The following is a 26,419-nucleotide window of genomic DNA, read 5'->3' as shown; positions in this document are numbered from 1 at the left end:
AGCAGTTTTGAAAGCTATTCAATTTTATCTCGTCCATCCTCCCAATTCATAAAGCAGCCATTGTTGGCAAGGCACTCAGGATGACAAGAATTCCTGCTTCTTAGCTAGGAGAAAGTTCACAGGTAAAAGTCTCAGGGTGGTGCAAGTGTTAAGAGCTAAGAATTGCAAAGCATGACTCTAAATAATAAGCTTGCTTGGCACTTCTTGGATGATTATGATGCTAGTTGGAGTTATCTTTTGAAATATAAGTATTTTGGGACGATGATTCACTCCGAGGCTCTTCGGTTTGAAATTTCTCAGTTGCCTCACATGATGTTACAAGTTTGAGACTCGCCTAGGACTTGGGTGATGGGCATTCAGTTGATTTTTGGTTTAGTTCCTGGCTAGCTTATTGGAGGTTAGGAAGCATTTGATTCATGTTGGTACTCCAAGGTTTGTGATTACTACTAGATAGAGGTAAGAAGGGATGGCCACTTTAATAAATCATGGAAGTACTTTATGGAACTCCCTTTCCTAATTGATCAAAGATTCAAAACCAAATACTACTCTCTTCTAAAAGATGTTAGAATCCCTTGTTTGCATAGGGAGGACAGCATTAGTTGGAGTGGACACCCTTCTGAAAAATATTCAGTCTGTGCTGATTATCTCTTATCATAAATAAGAAATTCCCATGCTCAAGGATTGGTCTGCAAAGCTTATTTGGTGTAAAACAGCTTCCCCCAAGTGTAATAATTTTGCTGGGTTGGCTTCACTTAACCAGATTCTTACTTATGACAACCTTATAAAAACAGGTTTTTACAGTCCATCAAGGTGTGCGCTTTGTTTTATTTCTGAAGAATCAATCAATCACTTCTTGTTGCAGTGTCCTCGTCTATACCATTTCAGATCAAATTATGAGGTTGATGGGGCGTTTCTTGGCTAACCCATCAACTGTTGGAATAAGATTGTTGTCTCTATTTGTTTTTATTTTTCTCTGATTCTCAATGTTTGCTCTGGATCTCTAATTTATCATGATGTTTTCCTTTCCTTGAAAGGGTTTCTAAAGTTAAGTTTCAAATAGTGCATCAGGACAAAATCTGCAACTGGGAGGGTCATGTGGGGTGCTTTGAAATGTGGAAAGAAATTTTGTTTATCGTGATTCTCTCTCTCACTTGGAAACAAAATGTTCTGGTTGAAGGAGATTCGTTTATGGTTGTTAATAGCTATTGGAAAGTTTATTGTCCCAATTGGAAACTTCAGAGATTTTTAGAGGAAACCCCAAGAGTTGGGAACTCTTTTGATCAGATAGGAATTCTTTTGATCAGATAGCATTCTCAGATTGTTTCAAGGAAGAAAAATTTGAGGCTGATTTTTTAGCCAAAAGGAGTGTGGGTCAGGATCTACTGCTGACTATGTATATCGCTTTTCCTGAATCTTGGTCAGATCATGAGAAGTAGTTCACTTTCATCCACTGTAGACTTATATTTTATAGAATGTTTATTTTTATGGTGAGACATGTGAGTGTATTAGGTGCTCTACTATGTGAAAATTCCCCTTGAAGATGAGTAGTGATTGGTGTGACAGGGTGGCAAAAATGTGAGTCTTGTCCACATAATCAGTAGTTTGGTGATATATGTGTGAGTATTTATCTCTGGCTCGCATGAGCTTTTTAATATGGATTGTTTTCAACCCATGTTGATTGTGTGAATTGTTGTTTAACTTGAAGACACCAATGATATTTCGTTGTGTTTGGTGTAAGGTTTTTTCCTTTGGCATAACTAGCAGTAGACATGGTGCAGCACAGAGGCCCATCCAAGCCTCAATATCATTATCCTTACCTTTGGGGATGGGAGCTGGATGGTAGATTAGGGGCAACAGTCAAATACAAATATATTGATGAACTTGACTTTATTAAAGCCATCCTTGGAGAGTTCGATTTGGGTGACTCTCAGCCTCAAGGATCAAAAGCTTGCATCCAAGAGGATTTCTCAATGGTGTGTATAGTGTTCATCATTGAGCAACAAATTTGACTGTTGAAACTCTTTCTACTGTTGCATTTCTTGAATTTTTAACATGTGGTGAATGGGTTTAAGTAGAGAATGTTAAGGAATCCCGTCTTGTTGGGATGGCAACTAGGCAGATGTAAGCTTGGCTAGGATGTAGTTGGTATCTATAAACAGGTAACTAGAGAAATTCAAAGCCTTCAACACTGATTTGGGTTTGGTTGATAAGAATCTCATGGTTAACCACTCTTGAGGACATTTAGAAGTTTCCAATTCTTTCACATTAGCTTCTTTGTATTCAAGCAAACTTACGAGATCCAAGGAGTGTGCAGAGGTTTTCCATGGGTTCAAATTCCCTGCATAGGATGCAGGTTGTTCGGAAGGAACTTCTCGTGGTGGTTTGTATTAGAATATTTAATTATATTTTAGTCACCTATATTTAGTTCCTTGTTTAATGGTCATTTAGCTTTTTAGTTAATTAGCTTTTAAGCTTTATTTAGCATTTAGCTTTTTCTTTTTAATTAATTAGCTTTTAAACTTTATTTAGCATTTAGCTTTTTCTTTTTAGTTAATTAGCTTTTAGTTCATTAATCTTTTACTTTAACGTTATGTTCTAATTATAGAACATCGTCTTGTAACCTCTATATATACGTGTGTATATCGTTCAATGTAATCATCCGATTATTGAATCGTTCATTCAATTTATTTTTCATGGTATCAGAGCATGGAAATTAAAAATTTCGAAAATTTTTGTTATTAAAATTTTTCGAAGTTTTTATTGAAGAGATTTTTTTTTTAAAACTGTTTTTTTTTTTTAAAGCAGATTTTTTTCTCTTCCTAGGCAGTTTTTTTTTTTTGCAGGTTGAAAATTTTCCTAGGGTTTCTGCAATTTTCGACTAGGGTTTTGACCCTTCTGTTCAAATCGAAATTTTATTTTGGTTGCAGATTCTTGGTGGGTTTTTCAAGAGCTCAACTGGGTCATTGTCAAATTTTTCTAGGTGCATCGTTTTTCCGTGCCTCAATTTTTGAGCCATCGGATCTGCATTCTGTTTTCAGATTCTTGGTGGGTTTTTCGAGAGCTTTTCTGGGTTGGTCTCAGATCGTTCTGGGTGCCTCGATTTTTGTGCCAACAAATTTGCCTTGGAATTTAAAAACAATTCACAATTTCTGCTATTTCTGTGGACGTTGGGATTTTTGCTGTTTTTTTGGCACCATTTATGCTGTTTTAAGTGTGCAGAAAATTTTAATTTTGGGGTTTCTTCTAAACCTTGAAATTTGTGCCTTGGAATTCGTGCCAGAATTATCCTATAGGGTTTCAGTTTTTTCAACAGCTATTTCTATTCTGATTTTTTTTTTAAATCAGATTCTTTTGTCTCTTGCTTTCACTTAGTTGACCTCGATCAACCTCGATTTCCGTGATGGCATCATTAACCAACATCATGTTGGAACACAATCAGAAGTTCAACGGCCGCAACTACAACACCTGGAAACAGCATATGCTTACCATCTTTGAGTATTGTTGCCTTGATCAGCTTGTTTTGGGCAAGGAATCTCGTCCTACAAGAGCAGGTGATGATCAAGACAAAGATGATGTGAAGAATCGAGAGGCTCTCATGCTTATCAAACTCTCCATCACAGATGATCAACTCCCACAGGTGCCTTCAGGTAAAACAACAAAAGAGATCTGGGATCTTTTGAAGGATCTTCATGAAACGTCCAACAAGAGCCGAGCTTTCTTTCTGAAGAATATGTTGTTTTCTATCATGATGGATGAGAAGTCATCTATCCACGCACATCTTACGAAGATCAAGGACATCCGTGATCATTTAGAAGCTATAGGCCGAACCATGGTGGAAGAGGATATGGTAGTGATCACGCTGAAAAGCCTTCCCAGATCCTACGAGTATTTCATTGATATGCTCAATATCTCCTCTACTAGTGTTGATTTGAAGTTTCCTGATCTTTGCAACAAGCTACTCCAACAGGATTGATGGAAGCAGCAGTTTGGAAGCAGCGCTAGTTCATCCATTGAACAGGCTTTCACAGCCTCAGCTTCGCATAAGTACAAGGGTAAAGCTCCGTCCTTCCAACAGAAAGGACAAGGTCAAGGTCAACCTCAGAGGTCTTCCAAAAAGAAGAGCTTACAGTGTTCCTACTGTCATATATATGGCCATTTGGTGAAAGATTGCCGGAAATTGATAGCATCCCAGCAATCCAAATAGGGAGGCTCCAAGCAGAAAGCCAATTCTGCCACGCATCCTGATCAGAAGGAATCTACCTTCTATGCGTTCATGGCCCAAACCTCCTCTGATGATGTTCAATCATCAATCTAGTACATTGACTCTGGAGCCTCTCGACATTTCACACATCGTCAAGATTGGTTTACAGAGTACATGCCTTTCCCTGATTCAGTGATCTTTGGTGGAGGTGAAGAGTATACTGTTGTCGGCAAGGGCAACGTTCAGATTTCATCTGGTGGGAGGGATTTAATATTCCTCAATGTATACTTTGTACCTGGTATGAAGCTCAATCTACTGTCAGTCAGTCAGATTATGCAGCATTCACCACAGCTGGATGTCATCTTCGGGTTGCACAAGTGCAGCATTGTTGACAAGGAGACTCGCACTACAGTTGCAGTTGGTATTGAGGATCATGGTCTTTATAGACTTGTTGATTCTACTGGTTCTCAGGAGCTCGCCATGGCAGCCAGGAGTACTTCCATCAGCACTCTTTGGCATCAACGATATGGGCATCTCAATGTCCACTATCTCTCTCAGTTGGTTCGAGAGGATCTAGTCGTAGGATTACCTGAGATTCAAACTCAGAATCATGGAGTTTGCGGAGCGTGTCAAGCTGGAAAGCAGCATAGGACTCCGTTTTCAGATGAAGACGCTTGGAGAGCATCCAAGGTCTTGCAACTCGTTCATGTAGACATCTGTGGTCCCATGAACACTCCATCAGTCACTGGATGCAGGTATTTTCTATTATTTGTTGATGATTTCAGCAGACGCATGTGGGTTTATTTTCTTAAGCAGAAATCAGAGGTGTTCACCATGTTTCAAACGTTTAAGGCCTTGGTGGAAAAGGAGTCTAGCTATCAGATAGTCACTCTTCGGTCCGACAATGGAGGGGAATTTTGTTCTACAGAGTTCACCAACTTTTGTGCATCACATGGCATTAAGCATCAGCTTACCACACCTTACACCCCACAGCAGAACAGTGTTGTTGAGCGCAGGAACCGTACAATCACTAAGATGGCTCGGTCTATGTTGGAGCATAGAAATGTTCCAAAACACTTTTGGGCGGAAGCGGTCTTCACTACAGTCTACCTTCTGAACTGGTCTCCCACAAAGGTCGTTAAGAAGATGACTCCAGAGGAAGCTAAGTCTAGCAGGAAGCCCAAAATCAGTCAGTTGAAAGTTTTTGGCTCTACAGCTTATGTTTGGATTCCAGATGCCACGCACACCAAGAGTCAGAAATTGATGTTCATCGGCTACAATGACAACCACAAGGCATATCAGCTGGTTGATATAGACACTAATCACTTCATATTCAGTCGAGATGTAGTATTTGATGAAGAAAGAGGGCCTTTTCAACCTTCCTCTCCTGATTTGAGCACGGAGGATCACCCTCCAAAGGCTGTAAGTATGGGTGTTCGTCTTCCCTTAGCTCCACTTGATGGGAGGGATTTAGTTGACTCTGAAGTTGTGGGGTCTCCCAAGCATGACATTGCACCCCTTGACTTTCCTCAAGATCTTCACGATCCACATCCAGAGGAACTTGCTCCAGATATTCCAGGGACTCTTCATCCTGCAGCAGATGTTGGTACTTCTATTCTCCGGCCTAAGTGGTGGGCCAAGACCATTGGTGATCTTCATGATGATGAGCTCATTGAGGGTAGATCCGTTAGAGGTAAGAGCCAACAACACACAGTTAATTTTTCTCTTATGGCCAACATTCACAGTGTTTATGAGCCTCAAACATATACAGAGGCTAAAGGTGTACCTGAAAGGAAAAAGGCTATGGCAGCGGAGCAACATAGTCTTCTGAAGAACAACACTTGGGTATTGTCTGATCTTCCTCCAGGAAAGAAGCCCATTGGCTGCAAATGGGTGTTTAAAGTCAAGTATAAAGCTGATGGAAGTCTTGATAAGTACAAGGCTCGGTTGGTGGCAAAAGGGTTTTTACAAAAGGAGGGCATCGACTATGAAGAGACATTTGCTCCCACAGCCAAGATGAGTACCATTAGGCTTGTCCTCGCTCTCTCAGCTCAATTTGGATGGAAAGTCCATCAAATGGACGTCAAGAGTGCCTTTCTCAATGGTGATTTGCAGGAAGAAGTCTACATGACGCAACCTCCAGGTTTCAAGGTTGCCGGTAAGGAACACCAGGTATGTAGACTAGTCAAAGCACTCTATGGCCTCAAACAGGCTCCTCGTGCATGGTACATCAAAATTGATAAGTACTTGATTGATCAAGGCTTTCAGAGGAGTCCTTCAGATCCCAATTTGTATGTCAAACATACTAGTGATGATATTCTATTTCTAGTAGTCTATGTTGATGATCTCATCATTACTGGCAATGCAGCACATCTGATCATGCAGGTCAAATAGAATTTGTGTTAGCATTTTGATATGACAGATTTGGGAATTCTCCATTATTGTCTCGATGTAGAGGTTTGGCAGAGTGATAACCACATATTCATTTCTCAGTCAAAGTATGCCAAGAGCCTACTAGATAAGTTTCGAATGCAAGATTGTAAACTTGCATCTACACCTATGGAGATAGGGCTCAAATTATCAGCCAAATCAGATTCACCTATAGTGGATGAGTCTTCATTCAGGCAACTAGTGGGCAGCCTCATCTATCTCACCACCACTAGACCTGACATCAGTTATGCTGTGAGCTATATTTCTCGCTTCATGTCAACCCCAAAAGTTGAACATTGGGTTGCAGCGAAGCGTGTGCTTAGATATGTGAAGGGCACTCCTGATTTTGGCATTCTGTAAAGCAAAAGCAAAGATCCTAGGCTAGTTGGTTTTACTTTCTCAGATTGGGTAGGTTGTGTTGATGACAGAAAGTCAACTCCTGGGTATGTTTTCAGCTTGGGTACAGGTGCAGTCACATGGACCAGCAAGAAGCAACAGGCAATAGCTCTTTCCTCGACCGAAGCAGAGTATCGGGGAACTGTTAAGGCAGCATGTGAGGCAATTTGGCTACATAGGATGCTTGCAGACATGCAAATGTCTCAAACAGGACCTACTCCCTTGTCTTGTGATAATCAAGGGGTTCTAAAATTAACCAAAAATCCAGTCTTCCATGAGCGGACAAAGCATGTGGAGCTTCATTGTCATTTCATCTGCCAGCATGTTGAAGATGGATCAGTGATACTGCAGTACATTCCTACAAAAGATCAGACTACAGATATCCCCACCAAGTCCTTGAGCCCGGCAAAGTTTCTCAAATTTAGAGGGCAGCTTGGTGTGATAGATAGCATGACCATTAAGGGAGGGTATTAGAATATTTAATTATATTTTAGTCACCTATATTTAGTTTCTTGTTTAATGGTCATTTAACTTTTTAGTTAATTAGCTTTTAAGCTTTATTTAACATTTAGCTTTTTCTTTTTAAATAATTAGCTTTTAAGCTTTATTTAGCATTTAGCTTTTTCTTTTTAGTTAATTAGCTTTTAAGCTTAATTTAGCTTTTAGCTCTTTAATCTATTACTTTAACGTTATGTTCTAATTATAGAACATCGTCTTGTAACCTCTATATATACATGTGTATATCGTTCAATGTAATCATCCGATTATTGAATCATTCATTCAATTTATTTTTCAGTTTGTATAATGTCCCCACTTTGAAATGAAATTTAATAATAAATGATAATAATAAAATTAAAATATTTAAAATTAAATTAAAATATAAAATAGTATAATTAAATATGATTAATTAAAAATTAATTAAGTTAATGAAAAGTCAAAAGACATGAAAGGAAAAGTTGTGACTCCCTCAACAATGAGATATAAAAGGGAGAAGAGAACCTCATTTGAGAGGGGGAATAATTTGGAAATGAGAAGTGCAGATCTGGTTATGAGAGGTTGTGTCCCTTTCAAAGGGCAGAAATAATGAAGAGTTGCACTCTTTCAAAGGGTGTGTCTCTTGCCAAAGGGCATACATGATGAAAAGGTGTGACCTCTCCCTCACATTGAGAGATATAAAGGAAAGGAATCAAAAGCATCTAGTAAGATCACCGTGGATCAGATCAGATCAGAATTGTTATTAAGTTACAGGCAGTAACATCCTTGTTCTTGGAGGTACGCATGGGGATGCGTTTAATAAGTATGCTTAATATATGAAGCCCAATAATGTTCTTATGCAGAATTAATAGTAATACTAATATGGACTGCATTATGTATGACAGTCATACTTAATTTCATATATATATTCATAATACATAAAAAATATATATACTTATAGTCTAAATCATGTTATTACTTTCCGTATTTAAGAAGATGGGACTGAGATGTTCCAAAGAGGGGCAGTCTAAATCCAAGCAATAGGTTAAGTCCCAAGATAGGGTGGGGATCAGCGACCCATAAGCCTTGAGGGTATAGACCCAAGATAGGTAAGGGCTTGGATCTGTAAACTTTGAGGGAAGCTATTCTAGTTGGTCTCTAAGCGCTTTGGTAAGATATGTAAACCCTTCTCCCTTAAAACTGAAGTAGTAGCAGGGTTTGATATCTATATTAAGAACTATGAATAATGAAATTAATCAGCTAATGAGGAAAATAGACAAGCACTTGTTAATAACTTATTGAAGGAAATCTATCAATTTTAGTATATTTAAATAGATCAGGTAGGGGACATTACAGTTTGGGTGGCATGGAGGAGCTACAGGTGCAGGACATGGTTAGTTGAAGCGAAGCGTCGCTTCAGGTGGTGAGATAAGCAGTTAAAGCGCCCGTGCTTAGTTTCTCCTCATTTAAAGCTGGTTTTTGGTTGGCAGCTAGTAGTTAAGGTATTTTTTGGATGGTTGTTAGCTTTACTGCTTTCCAAATGTTGGCTTGTTGTTTATGTTAACTTTTTCCATACATCCATGGATAATCGCTATAGATCCCTCATTAATTAATCAAAAATAAATAAAAAATGCTTCGCTGCTAATTCACAGGGGAAAAGTCCTGTAGTCAATTACAGACCAAGCTAACTCATTTATTGTTTGATCCTCTGATGTTTCAATAATCAATATAGGGAACTCTTGATTGCAATGAGAAATGATCTGATACTTTGATTCAAAAAATTTATTAAAAAAAATTACCAAAATCATTTTTTCCATAATTTTATAGAATTAGGAAAACCTAAATCTTTGATTATAGTAATCAGAACTAAGTAATTTATACTAGTCCTTACAACTAAGCTGCTTAAATTGACTCCCCACTTCTTGGAATAAGGGCCATTTACCAGTATATGCTCTTGTATATGTTGAACTATTTAAAACTTGATGTAAATAGTTGAATTTAATAATATGCTAAAGCTTCATGTCTTTATTTCCATATAATGTCACCTTTTACATTTGTTGCTGTTACATTTCTTTTATCTTACTTATGTTTAAAGTTTAAACTACAAGATTTGTTTGAAACTTTTGATTTGAAGTACAGAAGCGTCACAGTTGACAGAAGGCCAACAGCACCTTGGAAATGAAATGAGCACAAGAAAAACCTGACATTGTGGAAGTTTACAATAAATAGTGCAGGCTTGACTCCAAATGATTACTCGAGCAAAGAAGAACTAAATCTTAATGTTAAGGCATGAATGTACAAGTTATTAGATCTTGTTTCTAACTGCTTTCATATTAAGATTTAGTTTTTAGACATGAACTTTGTAAATGAAACAGCCCGAGCTAAAAGGCTCCAAACATTTAACTTTCTCATTAAGCTGATGTCAACAATAACCATTTTTTGGTATGTTCATTCAACTATGTATGTGTACTATGCTGACTATTTATAATATAGTTTAGATTGTAATGACAAGAGGCGAGTGAAAAAACCAAAGGCTAGGAATCTAAGGGCTCACTACCTTTACATTTCACTGGCCATTATAACATGATCAAAGGTCCAGACGAACTTCCTTGTAATCTATTTGAGAACTAAATATAAATAATAGTGGCATAAAAAATCAGTATGATACAACTCTAAGCATATCTATCTCTGTCTAAAATATACCAAGAGATATCCTTCGATGGCTTAGATAATTAGTAAACAATTTAAGATTTGTAGATAATATAAAAAAGCAAATGAGATCTTGGCAATACGAACATTAGATAAAACCATAGACATAAAAACCCAAGCAGTTTTTTATTATATACTCAATTTCAAATTCACTTATGTGGGAATGACAATGCAAGATCTGAAATTTTGGAAGTGTAGGAACTGGCCCCTATTTCCCTGACCAGAAATACAATTCCTAATCAAACATTTCTTTAAGCTGGAGGTTCAAACCACAGAAGATAGAGACAAATTTCACATTAGATAATGATTATTTGGAACTTCAGATTTGCAAATGGGGCCTCAGTCACCACTTTTTAATCCAGAAGAAGAGGTAACATTAGTTCCACTATGTATACACCTATGCCTCCAAAACCATGGGATGAAAATATCCTAAAGCAAACTGCAGAGACTATGACCATGAGAGCATGCATCAGAATGGAATATTCATCTGGTAGGCCTTATGAATTACATTTGAAATGTTAACTATCATTATTTGCAAGATTTAAACCAAAGTTCATGTTGGAAAGGCAATTGTAAAATGGTATGTTTGTATTTCTTATTTTTTATTGAACAAGTGATTTTAGGACAAGATTTAAATATATTCTGAAATGGGATATTACAGTCATGAAAAAACCCTACTCACTGCTTGCAAGTCTCATACATCTCAGGAAAGATCTCATGTGTCCTACTTTCAAGGTTGACAGTGCTCATCATATATTATTGCCTGAAAATTGTTGGTTATAATTAGGGCCTGGCGGATTCCTATTGCCTTGGGCAACATTGGAGTCCGCCAAAGGGGGCCAGCTCCTTCTCCTATATATAGGGCCAGGCCCTATACCTCTCGGCTCCACCAAAAAGTCTTCACGCCACATCCAAACTCACCACGCCTCCTTGATAGGGCCGACCCTATCCATTTCGGTTAAAAGGAATTAAATGAATTAATTTGTTTAATAGTAAGAAGGCCGACATGATTAAGAAGTTTGCTACTCCTATAAATAAAGCCTACACTTCACTCAACATCAATTCAATTCAGTCCTTTGCAACAAGGTGCGAAATATACTAAGGAAGCGAAATTGATATTCAAGTCAATTAATTTACAGCGAACTATACTAAGAGGTGTGCAGATCAGCAACAGAAGACAGCGAACTTAAACAAGGCAGCAGATCATCTTCAAGAGATAAAGAACTCCATAGAAGGGTTGCTGCTACCATTGTTACATACAGCAAGTCAGATTAGAAGAACTGCAATTCATGACCTCCATTAGCAAACTAATTGTGAAGGCCTCTATGTCATCTCCCTTGTGACTGCAACATCTATACTCCAGATAAGTGTGTAATCATCAGTTGAATTCAAAACCATAATCAGATCTGTAGATCTTTTCAGGCTAGGTTTTTCCTCCTAGGAGGTTTTCCCAGGGTATCTTTGTCTTGTCTTTATGCATTCATTTTCTGTTTCTATGCTTAAATCTGAAAACAATTAATCTAATTAAACCTAGTTATCAACAATTCTAATTTTCTAAGTGTTATCTAATCTGAAAGTACTAAAACTAACAAAAATAATCTTTGTATGATTGCAAAATACTTGATATTGCTAGGTACAAAACAATTATTTCTTGATGATGCTGCATGGATGATATCCTCCACTCAGTATAAATCTTAAAATCCAAACCAATAAAAACATAACAGAGAAGAATCCATGATAGATAGTGAGTCTAAACAACAATGAATGCCCAATTTTAAGATATTTATCATGTCCTTACATTCCATTAAATACACACCATGTTACTAGCCTGTAATAAATATATTTGTGGCCCTGTGAGAGAATCTCAATGTCTCAAAAAGTCTGCATAGTAAACATCAAGATTTCCAATACACGTTGCATTCCGACATGTGAATGGGAAGTGGAATCTTTCAAAATTGTTAGCATAAACTCTCAAACTAGATCCCCACAAACTGCTCAATGGCATAATAAAATATTTGTGCTTCATAACTCATTCAGAAGGTCATCGCACTTTGCTACAATATCACTAGAGACACTTCAAAAATAAGCATCTACCTCTGACATTCACTGAGGAATCAATTAGCATTAGAGCAGTCTAGGTTATCTGTTTGACAAAGATTATTTATATAGTTCTCCTAAGGCCCATAAAAGAATCTTAAATTAAATAATACAGGTAACATTCAGGTTCCTGAGGATGTGTTGCATGTGTACAATATGAATCATTGGTCCAATTGGAAAAATAATTGTCTTCGCTGACAATATTAGGTTAAAACAATAGATAACAGTCTCATTAGGTGTTTGTCCATAAACTACTGTCCATTTCGACTGCAACTCAATATCAAGCTTAAAATTCAAACCTATAACCACGTAACAGATAAGGATCCATGACAAATAGCAAGTCCGAACAACAGTGAACACCCAGTTTTCAAGATATTTACCATCATCTCATGACATCCTACTAATGAGGCACCATGTTACTAGGCAGTAATGAATCTATTTCTGGTCCTGTGTGAGAATCTCAATGTCTGAAAAAGTCTGCACATAAAACATAAAGATTTCCGTTACACTGGTTGATACCTTGTGTTCCTACACCTGAATGGAGATGGGAAAAATTCAAAAAATTTAACTTCACTCTCGGACTAGATCACCACAAAATGCTCAATGGCATTAATACAGTATTTGTATTTCATAACTTGTTCAGAAGCTTGTCTAACTTTGATCCAATGTTACTATAGACACTTTAAATATGAATGTCACGGCATTTGGTAAGGATCTACCTCTGTTATACACTGAGTCATTCACTGAGGAATCAAGAAGCATCACAGCAGTTTGGGATCTGCTTGACAATAATTACTTATATAGTTCTTCCAAGGCCCACAAAAGAAGCTTGAATTCAACAATCCACATTACACGATATGATACAGGTAAATAATGCAGGCAATCAATGTTCCTAAGAATGTGTTACATGGGTACATCATGAGTTACCAATCATATTCAAAAAAATATATTCCTTGGCAATATTTGGTTAAACTTAGAAACCATAGATAGCAGGCTCGGTAGGTAGTTGTCCATACTGTGGATTGTAACTCAGTATGTTCTTGCTCTTTCCATTGTATATGCACACTTGTTCAACAAAAAAATTTGAAGGTCTAAGAAATTTCAAAAAGATCTGTTCAAGTGAGACATCTGAATTAATGAAGCTGGAAAGTTTTTACAAGGATCTTTTAGATGAACAGATCCAAATCCAAAAAGATAAATGTGAAAGGGAATGTTGTTGAAATGATAATGACTAAACACAAGGACCTTTGGACAGATACTGCTACAAGTAGGGATTGTACAAACAACGTTTATCATATCAGCATTTGTAGGAGCACATTAATGAAATGATAATATACTCTGTGAGACTCCCCCCTATCTGTTTAAGGAGCATCAGGACTTAGAGGGGAATATGTTTAATTAGATGAAGCATGCAAATCAAAATATGTAATTAATGTGACAGTAAATGGAGCCCAGGAAAGTTTTGCTAGGTTCCCTGTTATGGCAATTGACCAACGGTAATGATTTCCATGAGGACCATGGAGCACAGAATCACAGATAATCAGTGTTTATCCATGTTTAAGGGATAGGGGGTGCTAAGACAAAGGGGCACAATTTCGGGGATGGCAAAAAATTCCTAAATATTGGGTCCAGTGGGGGGAGCAACTTCTAAAATAACCTAAACAAACTATACAAAGCTGAAATTTTAAAAATTAAAAACAATGTACTAAATTTTGCAATGACAATCATCCCTCTTTCAGCTTTTTTGGGGTTCTTTGCATTCTTTTCCTTAAAAAATTACCTTTTTTAAATTTAATCCAATAAATGGTGCAAGTTGTCCAGTGGTGGAAAATAAGGAAATCCTCTCCAAATTCCCAAATCCCAAGGACATCTCCCAAATCCCTGGGGACACATTTCTATGGAAAAATGCAAATCTCATATGAGCAATCTAATCATCTTATTGCAATCCATTCTTTGATTATAATAAAGCTTACTCTATCATATTGATCTTCTTTGAGCTTTAATTTAGGCCTTTTTTATCTTGGGTGGCTATCTTCATAACCAAATCTTACCTGGTATGACAGCTTGAGAGTGCCTTTGATTAGTCTTCTCTAAAGATCTAAAGATTGCAGATCTTGTTTTTCCTTGAAAAACTTAGTAAGCTCTTATCTTCCAATGTTAATCTGGAGAATCAAAAAGGTTTAAAAGAAAAACTTGAATCGAGGGTGGCCTCTTTGAGTCTTTGAATTGCAAGTTTATTTTGGAACTTGATAGAACAAAACTAAGCTCACCATTGAATCCTGAACATCCAAGATAATCAATTTTACCTTTTCTCACATCCCAATTAAATATTGGAGGCCAAATCTAAAAGGATTTTAATCTGGGAGGTGCTTGGCAGATCCAATTAGTAGCCATCATTTTAGAGAACTGGGAGTCAAATTCAACCCTACCATCACATCCAAAAAGCCCAAAAAGCCCTAGATTAATCAGCTATAGAATTGTCAAAATAGAAGCACATAGCCTCGGGCCCTCAAAAAACAATTTGCCTCCTCGGTTGTCTGTACAATATTATACAATCCATACCATCAAAAGTGTTGTACAAGTAGGTAAAATACTAACATTTTATACATAACTTTTTGAGTTATGTGCAAGTTAACATCCACAAGGAGATTCTATACCTTGTTAAGACTAAACACTGCATGGCACGGTATAGCCATTGGCCACACAGAAACAGCCACATAACCATCACAACAACTGCCACATGAACTAAACTTGTCACCCATAACTTTAGTGCTCAAAAATCATTCACTACCATAGCACACACCGCCACCAACTCCCTGCCACCTACAACCAATTCACTACCAATCTTCCACTTGAACACCACCTACATTGGTGGGATTGCCAATTTTCTTTGCCCTCGTACCACTGCCGCCAACTGAACCATTGGGCCCCTTTTTTAAAAAATTTGGGAATGCTTAAAAAAAAGAATGACAAAAGCCAACAATGAGAGAGCATAATCAGATATTGAAATCCTAGGAATGAAGAACATCACTGTTATGCAAAACCAATTGATAAGTTGATGCATCTTCTACAGAACAATCATATCAAATTGCCTTCAACTGTGTTAGAGTGTTCATTTTCTTCTTATTCTTTACAATCAGAGAGACAAAAGGGGAAGTCACAAGTTGTTGTTGCAAATGACTAAGGCAAGGAAATAGATCCTTGATGCCAAAGCTTCACCTCATATGGCTTCATCACAAAGTGTGATTTCTTCATTTGAGATTTTTTCCACACCACATATCCTAACGGGTAACAACACATGCATATTTGTAGGAGAGTATCTCTTGACATAACTGAAGGATCATTCAATAATGTCCTTTGCACACCTTTATTGTTAACTAATCTCCTTTTTATCTATGAGACAAGAGTGTCAAGTTCACTCCAGGCTCTATAATCTTTCAATTTGCAGAGAAGTGATATTGTTGCAATTAGGGAGGCAAATGACAAATCTAGACTTTACACCTCCAATTTTGCTCCTGATGTTTCTTCAACTAATCTTCACATGTATTCATCTAGTATGGACACTCCTCATGAGATACACTATGGTTATTTGAACCTTCAAATCCTTTCATTGACAGAGATTCTAGAGACTTGTGTCCACATTCCATCTCCTACTACCAAATAGCATTCCTTCATCTATGATTTCAGAACATTCATTGTCTTCTAGAGAAAACTCCTTGGGATGAGTACTTAATTAACCTTTCAAGATTGTTTTTGAGTCTATTCTTACAGATTTTAAAACAACATTGAGGACATTCATATCCTCTTCAATGATAGTTCCATAGTAGTGGTTATCTCTTTGTCTTTAGTTCCTATTATTCATCAAATTCCACATGATTATGGTCACTTTCTTAAAGTAGGCCTTAGACTCCTAATTTGATTGTGGCACCTTTTGGCACAAACATGGTATCATCTATGCAGCTTCCAAATCAGCTTCCAAATAAATACATTCTAAGTTTTCTTCCCTCATATGCCTATTTAAAATGGGAAGATCTTCTTCATACACCTTTGAGTTTGTTTCTTCATAAGAGAAGAAATCTTGTTTAGTGATCATGGACCATTTTCAGCATTTAGTGTCGAGCTTCTACTGTCAATGCAAGAGACTATAGTTTGAGGGGGGATGCAAGGTTCTTGTCTCTCTATTTGGGAAGGCTTCTCTCTCAATACTTTTGCACTTAGTCGATTACTTAATTACATTATATGCAACTAGATAAAACAAGTTTGTTTAGGTAGGTGTCTATTATAGATAGGTTGCACATGAATTGTGTGACTTGTACTTTCCTCATTTGGTGGTGTTGTACTATACACATGTGCCTACACCTCCTATCATCCAATATTGGTTGTGCATTCAAATCTCTTGGTAATATATCATATATATACCCACTCTCATATGAGCAAACTAATCATCCCATTATAATCCGGCATTTGATTAGAATACTATTTATTCTATCATATTGATCTTCTTTGTGTTTTCCTTTAGGCCCTCTTGATATTGGATGGCTATCTCCATAGCCAAAACTAGATATAAAGCTAAACAAAGAAGAACCAAATTCAATTAAGAGAGTGACCTCTATTATTTCAAGATCCATACAGTGCTCCAACAAAAAACTTCAAAAAGTACTGAAAAAGGTGGAGAATGAAAATCTAGTTCACTGATCAAAATAATTGCACAAGCTGAAATATTTTATTCTATTACAATTTTAGAGAATATTGTCCTTGTAATCACTATGTGTTATGTCAGGAATATGAATCTAATTTATAAATCAACATTTAGCTACACCAAGACATTGATAAGTTTCCCTATGACAAGACTTGTATTCCAACTAATTTTAAGAACAAATCATTTCTTAATATTTTGTCTGGTACAAAATGAAACTAACCTTAATCAAAGATGTAGGCCAATTTGGTGACACACACATTCCATTCTCCAAATCAGTCAGAATTTCATGCCTCTCAACCTGAAATTATAGCAGAAAAAAAATTACGGAATGTTTCAATATCCTTATATGATATTAACTACCAACGGCAATAAAATGTAGGATACATTAAGTAGGCAATAGCACTACTTTAGTCTCTTTTTGATACCTTTCTTAAATTTTCATTGCAATCATAGTTGTCAGCTTCAACATTCAAAGCATTTTCTTTACTTTCAGATAAAAGAATAGATGCACCGACATCCTGGGCACCAAATTTAGAGACAGCATTGCACTCAGCATTTGTTTTAACGTCCTGCAAAATAGGAATTCTTTTAACTTGCACACTATTCTCTGGGATAGTATTCTCTGAATTGCCCAATGCCAGATCTATCACTGCACTATCAACATCAGAAATCTTATCTTTGATCCCTTGTAAATTTCCAGAGAGGCTACATTTATCTTCCATTGCATTACATGAGACATCTTTTGAAATAAATTGGCTGTGCACATTCTGAAATCTGCCTGCCATGGGAGGCAACTGACTTTCCTGCCCTAAACAAATTTCATTTGAATAATGAGATGTATTAGTTTCTCCTGAAAGCATGAATTCTGCTTCTGACGAACCAACATTTGACATGATTCTTGTAAATGATGTTCCATCAACTCGAGAGACTGAATGCTTAGGGCAAAATGCCCATAAATCAATCTGAAATAAATGGATTGTAAAAACCATAGATTAGAAAAGCCTTATGATAAAAACAAGCTGTAAAACTAAACTACAGATTAAGCATAGCACACAAAAATAAAAAATAATGTCTTTGTAGAAACAATAAGAATGAGAACTTACATCACCACTGCCCTCCTTACTAGAAATCCCCATCCAAAGTTTTATCTCCCTTGCACAACGGGGATGGAATACAGTTTCACAATTTCCTGGAAAAGCAAACAACATTTAGAACGTAGATATGATATTTCTTCATAATTACTATAAAATTCAGGTAGATAATAGGCCGAAGACATTGATATTAGAAAATCCTGCAAAGAAAACCATACACATCAAGCAAGACAAGGTGCAGCCAGACAAATTTATTACCAGATAAAGCTTTTGATTTCCACAGTTGTTTCATAGTGCCAAAAAATATAGAAATAGCATGAAAAAATATCCAGAACACATACACCTTCCAAGACATCTGTATATGTTAAAACAAGCAACAGATATATTATACTAGCCAACCCTTCACATAAAACAACAAATGAAAAAACTTATGTCTATTTAACAGGCACTGTTCAACCCACATCCATAAGAAAGTTCTAAGAATTTCAGGATACTTATGTCAGTAAGCTGCATACCGCTAAAATTAACACAGAGGAGTGGCAGAAATGTGATTCAAGGAATAGCATGCATTAAATAGTCTAACAACAAGATTTGCATAAGCTTTGAACGCATGCAATAGTTTATCCCTCTAAAAAAAACCATTTTTCTGCTGTACTTGTACTACATGCATAAAGCCTGTGAGATGGTTTTTAAATACTGTTACTTAAAAATTTGATAAAACGGTTGAACAAACTGCAATTTATTCTACAATAACAATTCAAAATATATCTTTTTGAGGGGACGAGAAAATGTTTACCAGGCAATATAAATTAATGGTGACATTTTGTTTTATGCATAAGCATGAAATGCTTAATTTCTCATTCTCTAATATTTAACTGAGCTCCCCATTCAGGGGGTAATGGACAACCAATTACAACATAGACTAAATAGTATGTCTCCTTCTAAGCAGGGGCTCCTGAAATTGAATTTTGATGGGACTTCTGGAGAGAATCCAGACCTCGCTTTGTAAAAGATGGCTCTTACTTTTTGAGATTGAAGACTAATAATGAGATAGAGTGGCCGGGTTCTTGCCTGTCAAGTTTGTTTATTAATTTGACCTTCTACAAGCATGCATAATGTTTTTTATCAAATATCAACCTGACATGCCACACATATATCTGCCTAATAACAATCAAAATATCTTACACAATCAGATCCAGAAACAGCAACATTGCCTAATAGTCTCTCTAGATGATGTATCTGCTGAGAGAAGAATTGAACAGAGTAACAAGAATAAACATCATATTGTTTTAGATTTCAAAGAGTACTTTTACTTAACTTAATCACAAATATAAATTGAAATACAATCTTTGCAGTCTATTTATATTCCTGTGTACACAAACATTTAAATATTGGCAGATAAATATTTATATCGATCTTACTTGGTGACATCTTTATGAATACAGCTTCCATCAAAGAACAAACTTGAAAAATAAGTTACCCCAAAAAGGTCCCTGCTCTGGCTCCTACTATACAAAGAGAGGAGTGCATAAATGACCTTTTGGCAGTGCCTCATTTCTGCAACAGCTATATAGGTAGCATTTGGCAACTCCACTTTGATGGTCTCTAGGGCATTTATGTCTTAGACTTCTATTCTGTAATAACACTCACCAGTAGCGTGCTTTGTATCACCAAAACCCTCTACCTCTATAACTAGACCTAAGAACACAATGGACACAATAGAATCTTTGCAGATATAGCTTTCATTAATAAACAAACTTGACAGGTAAGGTATCCCAAAAAAGTCTGCGACCCAATATCAAAATGGATTCTATTTTTCTCAGACCCAATATTACAATGGATTCTATGTTTCTCAGACCCAACATCACAATAAATACTATGTTTCATAGTAAACAAGCTGAAGTAGTCTAAACAGAATGTGACCATGTTATGAAAAAACAGAAAAAATATCTTAAGGCCCAAAATACAAAATTCAATAAAAGTTGTTTAGCTTACAGAAACAAATAGGAAATATTTGAAACGGGCAAAACAAACAACAAGAGAGACTTCTTAGTAATGGAAGTGCACATACCGTGGCTACATTGAATACAAGCACCATGATTCTCCTTGCATAAAGAACATAGTAACTTCCATCGTTCACCCATTATGCCTTCCACATTTTTAATTGGTTCCATTGTCTCTGTATTTTCTACATATGTTTCTGGGATCCACTGACAGCAAAATAAATGTGCAAACTGTAAGTATCCATTACTATATCTGTCTGAAGATGGCCTTGCCACAGGCTTTAGTGCCCCACCACTTCTTGTGCACAATATGCAAGGCCGTGTATCATTATCTAAACCACCATTGCTATGCTTAGGGCTGACTAAGTTATTTCCAGGTTTGGCAGAGTTTTCATCCATCAATTGAACTTGAGACTGATATGAACACCAGGAACACAGCCATTGGCCATTTGGAATCATTTGCACTCCATAGCATTCTTGGTGAACTGAAGCTTCACAAACAACGCAAGACAGGATTTGATTCCATTCATCGCTATCGCCACTACAGCACACATCACAATGTTCTTCATCACCATTTTCTGGGGGTGATACAACTGTAGTCATCATCTCAGCAGAAGACTCTGAAATCTTTCTCTTCTTACTACAGAAGGTCGCAGCAAGGAGCTTCCTTTTAGCATCAGACCTCCGTTCCTTCTTGGGAGACAATGCACAATTCGGAATAGAAGAAGATTCTTGCATCACTGCAAGCTTTGCTTCAGATACGGATTCTGGCTTAGAACAAGACAATACTGTTGCAAATTTTGTATCAAGACCAGGCTCGTGTTCAGGAGTAGAAACAGTTGCACTAGAACATAAGTCTCGCCTGATATCTTTTGCCACTTCAGATTGTGCAGGAGGATACAGTTCATGCACAGGAACTGACATTACATTAACAACTCTTGCAATAGAATTCATTTCAAGGCTAGTACTTGTTTTTTCTGCGTGATTTGGTTGGCATACCTCCATAGGAGATGACACAGCAAGTGCCTGACTGGTGGCTGAGGCTGAGTCTTGCCTCACAGGCAGTATGTCTGTTAGCTTAGCACTAGAGCTCAGTTCCTGTGCAATTAAAACGGATTCTAAACCATGTTCTAAAGGTTCAACATCCATTCTCAATTCAGTAGGCATCTGTTGCTTATTAGATGCTAAGTCAGGCCCAGACTGGGCTAATGGGAAAAAATCTATGTCTTGTGACTCCACTTTTCCGAGAGTAGCATAATTCGAGTTTTGCAGAGCATTGGTTTCATCTTTTAGGGACCCCCTGATGCGAGGAAGCAAAAGGCAAGGATCACAAACATTCGTCCAGTCAGAGAAATCAATCTTTGTCTGGGGAATTAAGGCCTCTATATCCTCCGAAGTGACTTCCCGAAAGTACTCCTCCGTTTCGAGCCAAATTTTAGAGGTCTTGCCATCCCTGTTCTTTTTGGAACCACCAAATGTAGCAGCAGTGTAAGGCTCGTGGCCTCGGCCCTGCACCTTTCTGTGCTTGCGCCTTCCGTCTCCCCCTGCCCCTGTCCCTACTCCTACCCCTGCCCCTCCACTTCCAAACTGCGATGCACCACCGCCATCAGACGCCATAGCACAGCCATCGTCTGCATCAAATGGCGGTTTCAGGGCCAATGCCTTCAAAGCCTGGGCAACTACATCAATTCCCATTCTATCTGCAATCGAATTCGACGCGCAAGCTCCTTCCTGGCACGTTATTTTTGCACAGTTTTCAGTCTGGTGGATCGGGCACAAGTTTCCGTTACCAACACAACCACCGTCGGCTCCGCGACCCATCATCTTCCGTCAAATGACAGAGTGAGAAGAAGACTATCAAGATCAATATCCCATTCACAACGCGAACAAAACACACGCCTCATGCGCACTAACCTCCGTAAAACGGCATTATTTCCTCAACATCAACACCACATATTTCTCACAGAAGCAAAAGTGCCCTTCTGAAGACTAACCCTAGAAACTTTTCCTTTACAGAAAATGCTCAAACAGAACCAGAAAAATCATGTACCTCTACGGCCGTCCGTTTCACAACGGAATCCCAGCTACTTTCAGCGTCAGCAGCCTGTCACTCTTTCGGCCCACCTGAAAACCCTAAGTTCCCCCGACCAAAAAAAAAGTCAGTACGGGAAGTCTATATGTGGTATGCAGCAACAGAGGCATAGCCGAGGCCGTGGCCGTGGCCATTAACAACCAGCAAGCAAGCAAGGGTTAGGTGTTTAGTCTAGGGTTGCGATCTTGAGGGTTACAGGAAATTTTTTTAATTTTTTTTCATTTTAATCTGTAATTATTTTTAAGAATGTGAAAAGGGGGAAAAAATTAATTTGTTTGGGAACAAGTGATGGTATGGCGGCAGCTTGGACCTAACCTCCTCTCATCGGTCTCATCCGCCACGTGGCTTCCCCGCTATGGCAGGGACTTACGTTTTAGTATTTGATGAGGTGGCAGCCGATGATTGGCACGCACCATTCCATAATGGGGCTGTTGTTTCTTAATTTCCGCCATAACAATACCGATGTGGGAGCCGACGCATTTGCCTTTTTACTCGCTGCCTTAATTTTAGGAAAGTTCATCGAAATGGGATTGCAATACTGTTCTTTTCTATTCTATCTTGATCTTTGTGTCACTACTTTTATTGGAAAGATTATTCTTCGTTGCTACGTTTTTCTCATTTGATATAATTTTACGTATTATGTGCTAATTTAATTATTAATTAGCATTTTTACATTTTTTTTAAATTTAGATTTTTTTATTTTTTATTTTTTACATGTCTTTATGCTTCATCTCTCTCAGCATTAATCAACATAATTAATCTATACCTTTTTTCAATTAACATAATAATTAATGTCCACCTCTCTCTCCATTAATTAACATAATAATAAATAGAGGCTTGGAACTTCATGGTCTAAATGATTTATTTTTTAACATTAGATTGTATTTTACAACTTTCAAATGTATTAAATTTTTAGATTTACATTATATTTTGTGCATTGTATTGTATTTCTAGTTTTGAGTGTGTTTTTAATGGGAGGTTTCAAAATAAACTCTATGATCAAGAAGTAAGATCAAATAAGATCAAAGAAGAAAATAAGATATCAAAAAAAAAATGTATTTTTCTAAACATATGATTTCCATTTTTTACAAGTATTGTTGTTATATTTTTTTAAATATATATATCATTTTATAAAATTTATTATAAAAGTACAAATTGATTTAGAATTTTTTAAGAATAGAATAAAAAAATTTCAATTTTTAGAATATTTTTTATATGAATTTTTTAGAATAGTTTTAAAATGAATTTAGAAAACTTAGTTAATTTAATTTTTAAAGCATTTCTTACCACATTGTGTTAAATATTTTGTAATATGAATTTAAAGACTTGTGATAATAGACAAATTATATAAAATAATTGTAGACTAATAAATTTGATTAGTACAACCTCGGTTGGTCTAGTGGTGAAGAACTTGTACTCTTGAAATAGAGGTCATGAGTTCAAATTCCACAAAGGGGGTAGGGTATGTACACTTTATCGACTTTGGTCCATTACCTATCAAAAAACAAAAATGACCATCTGATCAATTCCTCTATTAATTAAATCATATTTAATTAATCCCCCCACATTCTTCTACTGATTAAATAAATTATTCAATTTATAATTTATTTGATTTAATCCAATTGACCACATTCTAACCTTTAATTAAATAAATCATTTTCATTTAATGAAATCCCCCTTTCCTATTTCTTTCTTTATATACAAGTTGGCTCGACTTTGGCATTGTTATTGTGTCAGATACTTTAAAATGGAGTCTACAATTTTTATGCTCCCCAAGGATGGTAGCAGAATGATGGCATTTATGGGCCGAATTAAACAGGAACAATGGAGTAGGATCTTAAACGACCTTGATGATCTTGCTATTAAATTGTTATTGAAGTGATGGAGGAGGAACATATGAACTATGAATTCAGATTTAGGGTTAATTATGACATTCCTGCTACATTTGTAGCCATCTTACTTGTCATGGGTACACCCAAAAATGAGGCAATTCCTCTTTGCCAAGCGATTTCTAGAGAGGATTTGTTGACTGGTTTAGAACTGGTTGTCCACAATGTTAATGAGAATCTGATAATTCCTTACCCTGAAGATTATGTGGAGTCGTGTGTGAGGAATCGTGCTAACACTAATACATTTGGCCTAAAATTCTAATGGAAGCTTTCAATGGAGAAGCTATATTGTGATCGAATTTGTTTTTTTTTTGAAAAAATGCCCGATTTCGTCGGAATTCCGACGATAATGCAACATTTGGTTTCGACAAAGAAGGAATTGGCAATGACATTTGGGTTTTTTAAGAAAAAGTGTCTGTGTTCATCGAAATTCTGACGACCGCGTGCATTACTTTAAAAAAAAAAGAGAGACCAAGTCATTTCATAAATCTCGCCTCTGCAGTGAACCTATGGGTTTAATTGTGGCGGGGAAGATCATTGGTGTGAAACCAGTCGGTTTTACAGCTCAGGCTGGAAGTGGAGGGAGCACGATTCAGTTATGTGCTTTCCCAACAAATGGGAATTATTGACCTAAAGAAGCAAGCAGAGCCACACTGGAAACAACCCGAATTCCTGGACACTAACTATCGAATCTCCATCCATCTTCGTTGGCTTCAACCACAACTATTCGCGTAAGCGTCCCTTCCCGGTCGAGCGAATGAGTGCCTACCTAAAGGCCCTCCCAAGGTATCTTAGTTCGCGCTGTCTTGGGGCATATTAGGGGATCACAATGGCGATCACAATAGGGAACATACAGGTAGGGGCCATCCCCCGATGAACACGAAGGAGGGAGGTGGACATAGCTCCCTATGGGTTTAATCGTTGCAAGAAAAAGGTAGGGTATAATCAGCAAATTCATTGTTATACATATTCAAATATTTAGATTCAAAGTTTATTATATATTTATCAGATTAATTGCCAATAGCAAAGATGGTGAGAGGTTTCTGTAATATGATATGATCGATTTAAAAGAAGAATTTCTTACAAGACCTAAACCGTTGAACAATCCTACAATCATGTATTAATTAAACACTGCATTTTAAATAATGAACAATATAGTTAGCCAGAAACATATTAACACTGCTTTCCATATTTAAAATATATCCTAATTAAGGAGAGGGATGACCTAAACCTGCGTGATCGAGTGCCATTATATCAAATATATCCTAATTATGGATGCTGGAATATATGGTTGTGACAGAAAATACCTGTTGCAGAACCGTGAGAGCAATGTGTAGTGATTGAGTGCTATTTTTTGTCAGTGTTTTGGAAGGGAGCATAAGTGTACCGTTAGGAAGGTGGTATAAAATGGAAGTTGAGAGGTATAAGGTTATGAGGTGTGGGTTAGGATAAGATAGGGAGGTAAGTGATGAAGCATGAAATGGTGAAAGAGTAAGTTAGGATATGTTAGGGGTTTGGAAGGTAGGAAAGTGAATGGGGGGAGATAAAAGGATGTGAAGGATGGAATGGGGTTAGGTAGGTGAAGTAAAAGTAAGTGTGTACGAGGTTAAGGTGTAGGATAGGATGTAGGAAAGTGGAGGAGGTTAAGATAGGGGATATGAAAGGTAGATGGAAGGTAATAATGATAGGAAGTGAGGTAAAGGTTATGAGGTGTGGGTTAGAAAATAGGGTGTAGGAAATGGAAGGAAGGGTCATATCACTTTGAGATTTTTCACCAAGATGAGTAGCCCGAGTATGGACCTCAAATCTTACAAGCCATGAGGATCCACTTGTAGTAGAGGAGCATATACTTGCATCTTGGGAGCTTATTAGGAGTTTGCCTTGAATTTGGGAAATACACATAGAGGAGATAGAATATTGATCAATACACATTACCTAGCCTCATCACGCATAAATACAAGAGGTATAAACTATAGCAAGCACATATCATGAGCCAAAGGATCATATTCGAGAGTTGCTTCATCTCCAATCCTCTACATTTTTAAGATCCACAAATGGGGTTGAGGATAAGTCTTGGTTACTTAGCTTGGACTTATGCTTTGGGTTGCATCTATATGTGAGCAACCTAAAGGCATAATTTCCAATGCAATTTTTGAGAGGACTTGCTTCCACCTTGTGTAACTGGGAGGATAAAATGCACCAACTCACATTGGAAACCCTCTCCAATTACTATTTTGGAGTGCTTCAAAGTGTGTTCTATTTCAAAATATTTTTGACAGAGATGCATAGATGAGTTTCACAATTTACATAATAAGGTTTCATAGTGGCTCAACATGAG

The 26,419-nt window shown here is 37.0% G+C and overlaps 1 protein-coding gene across 3 annotated transcripts in view; it reads right to left on the bottom strand.

Moving 5' to 3' along the window:
* LOC131035885 (uncharacterized) overlaps positions 1–22,482 on the bottom strand; it is a 42,089-nt gene extending 19,607 nt beyond the window's left edge. The window contains exons 1-4 of one of the 3 annotated variants that reach the window (XR_009104008.2): positions 20,169–22,482; positions 18,110–18,195; positions 17,432–17,968; positions 17,227–17,304 (exon numbers count right to left, since the gene is read on the bottom strand). Coding sequence is in view for 2 of the 3 variants with exons in the window: in XM_057967644.2 (XP_057823627.2) it covers positions 17,227–17,304; positions 17,432–17,968; positions 18,110–18,195; positions 20,169–21,924 (2,457 nt within the window). In the remaining variant the exon portion in view is untranslated. The remainder of the gene's footprint in view (positions 1–17,226; positions 17,305–17,431; positions 17,969–18,109; positions 18,196–20,168) is intronic. The other 2 variants (XM_057967644.2, XM_057967645.2) reach the window with 2 other exon arrangements.
* Between the last annotated feature and the right edge of the window lie 3,937 nt (positions 22,483–26,419).

The sequence above is a fragment of the Cryptomeria japonica genome, chromosome 8 (assembly GCF_030272615.1).
Source record: "Cryptomeria japonica chromosome 8, Sugi_1.0, whole genome shotgun sequence".
NCBI classification, from domain to species: Eukaryota; Viridiplantae; Streptophyta; class Pinopsida; order Cupressales; family Cupressaceae; genus Cryptomeria; species Cryptomeria japonica.
Note: the sequence above shows the minus strand (reverse complement) of the source record. Positions and strands in the feature narration are given on the sequence as shown.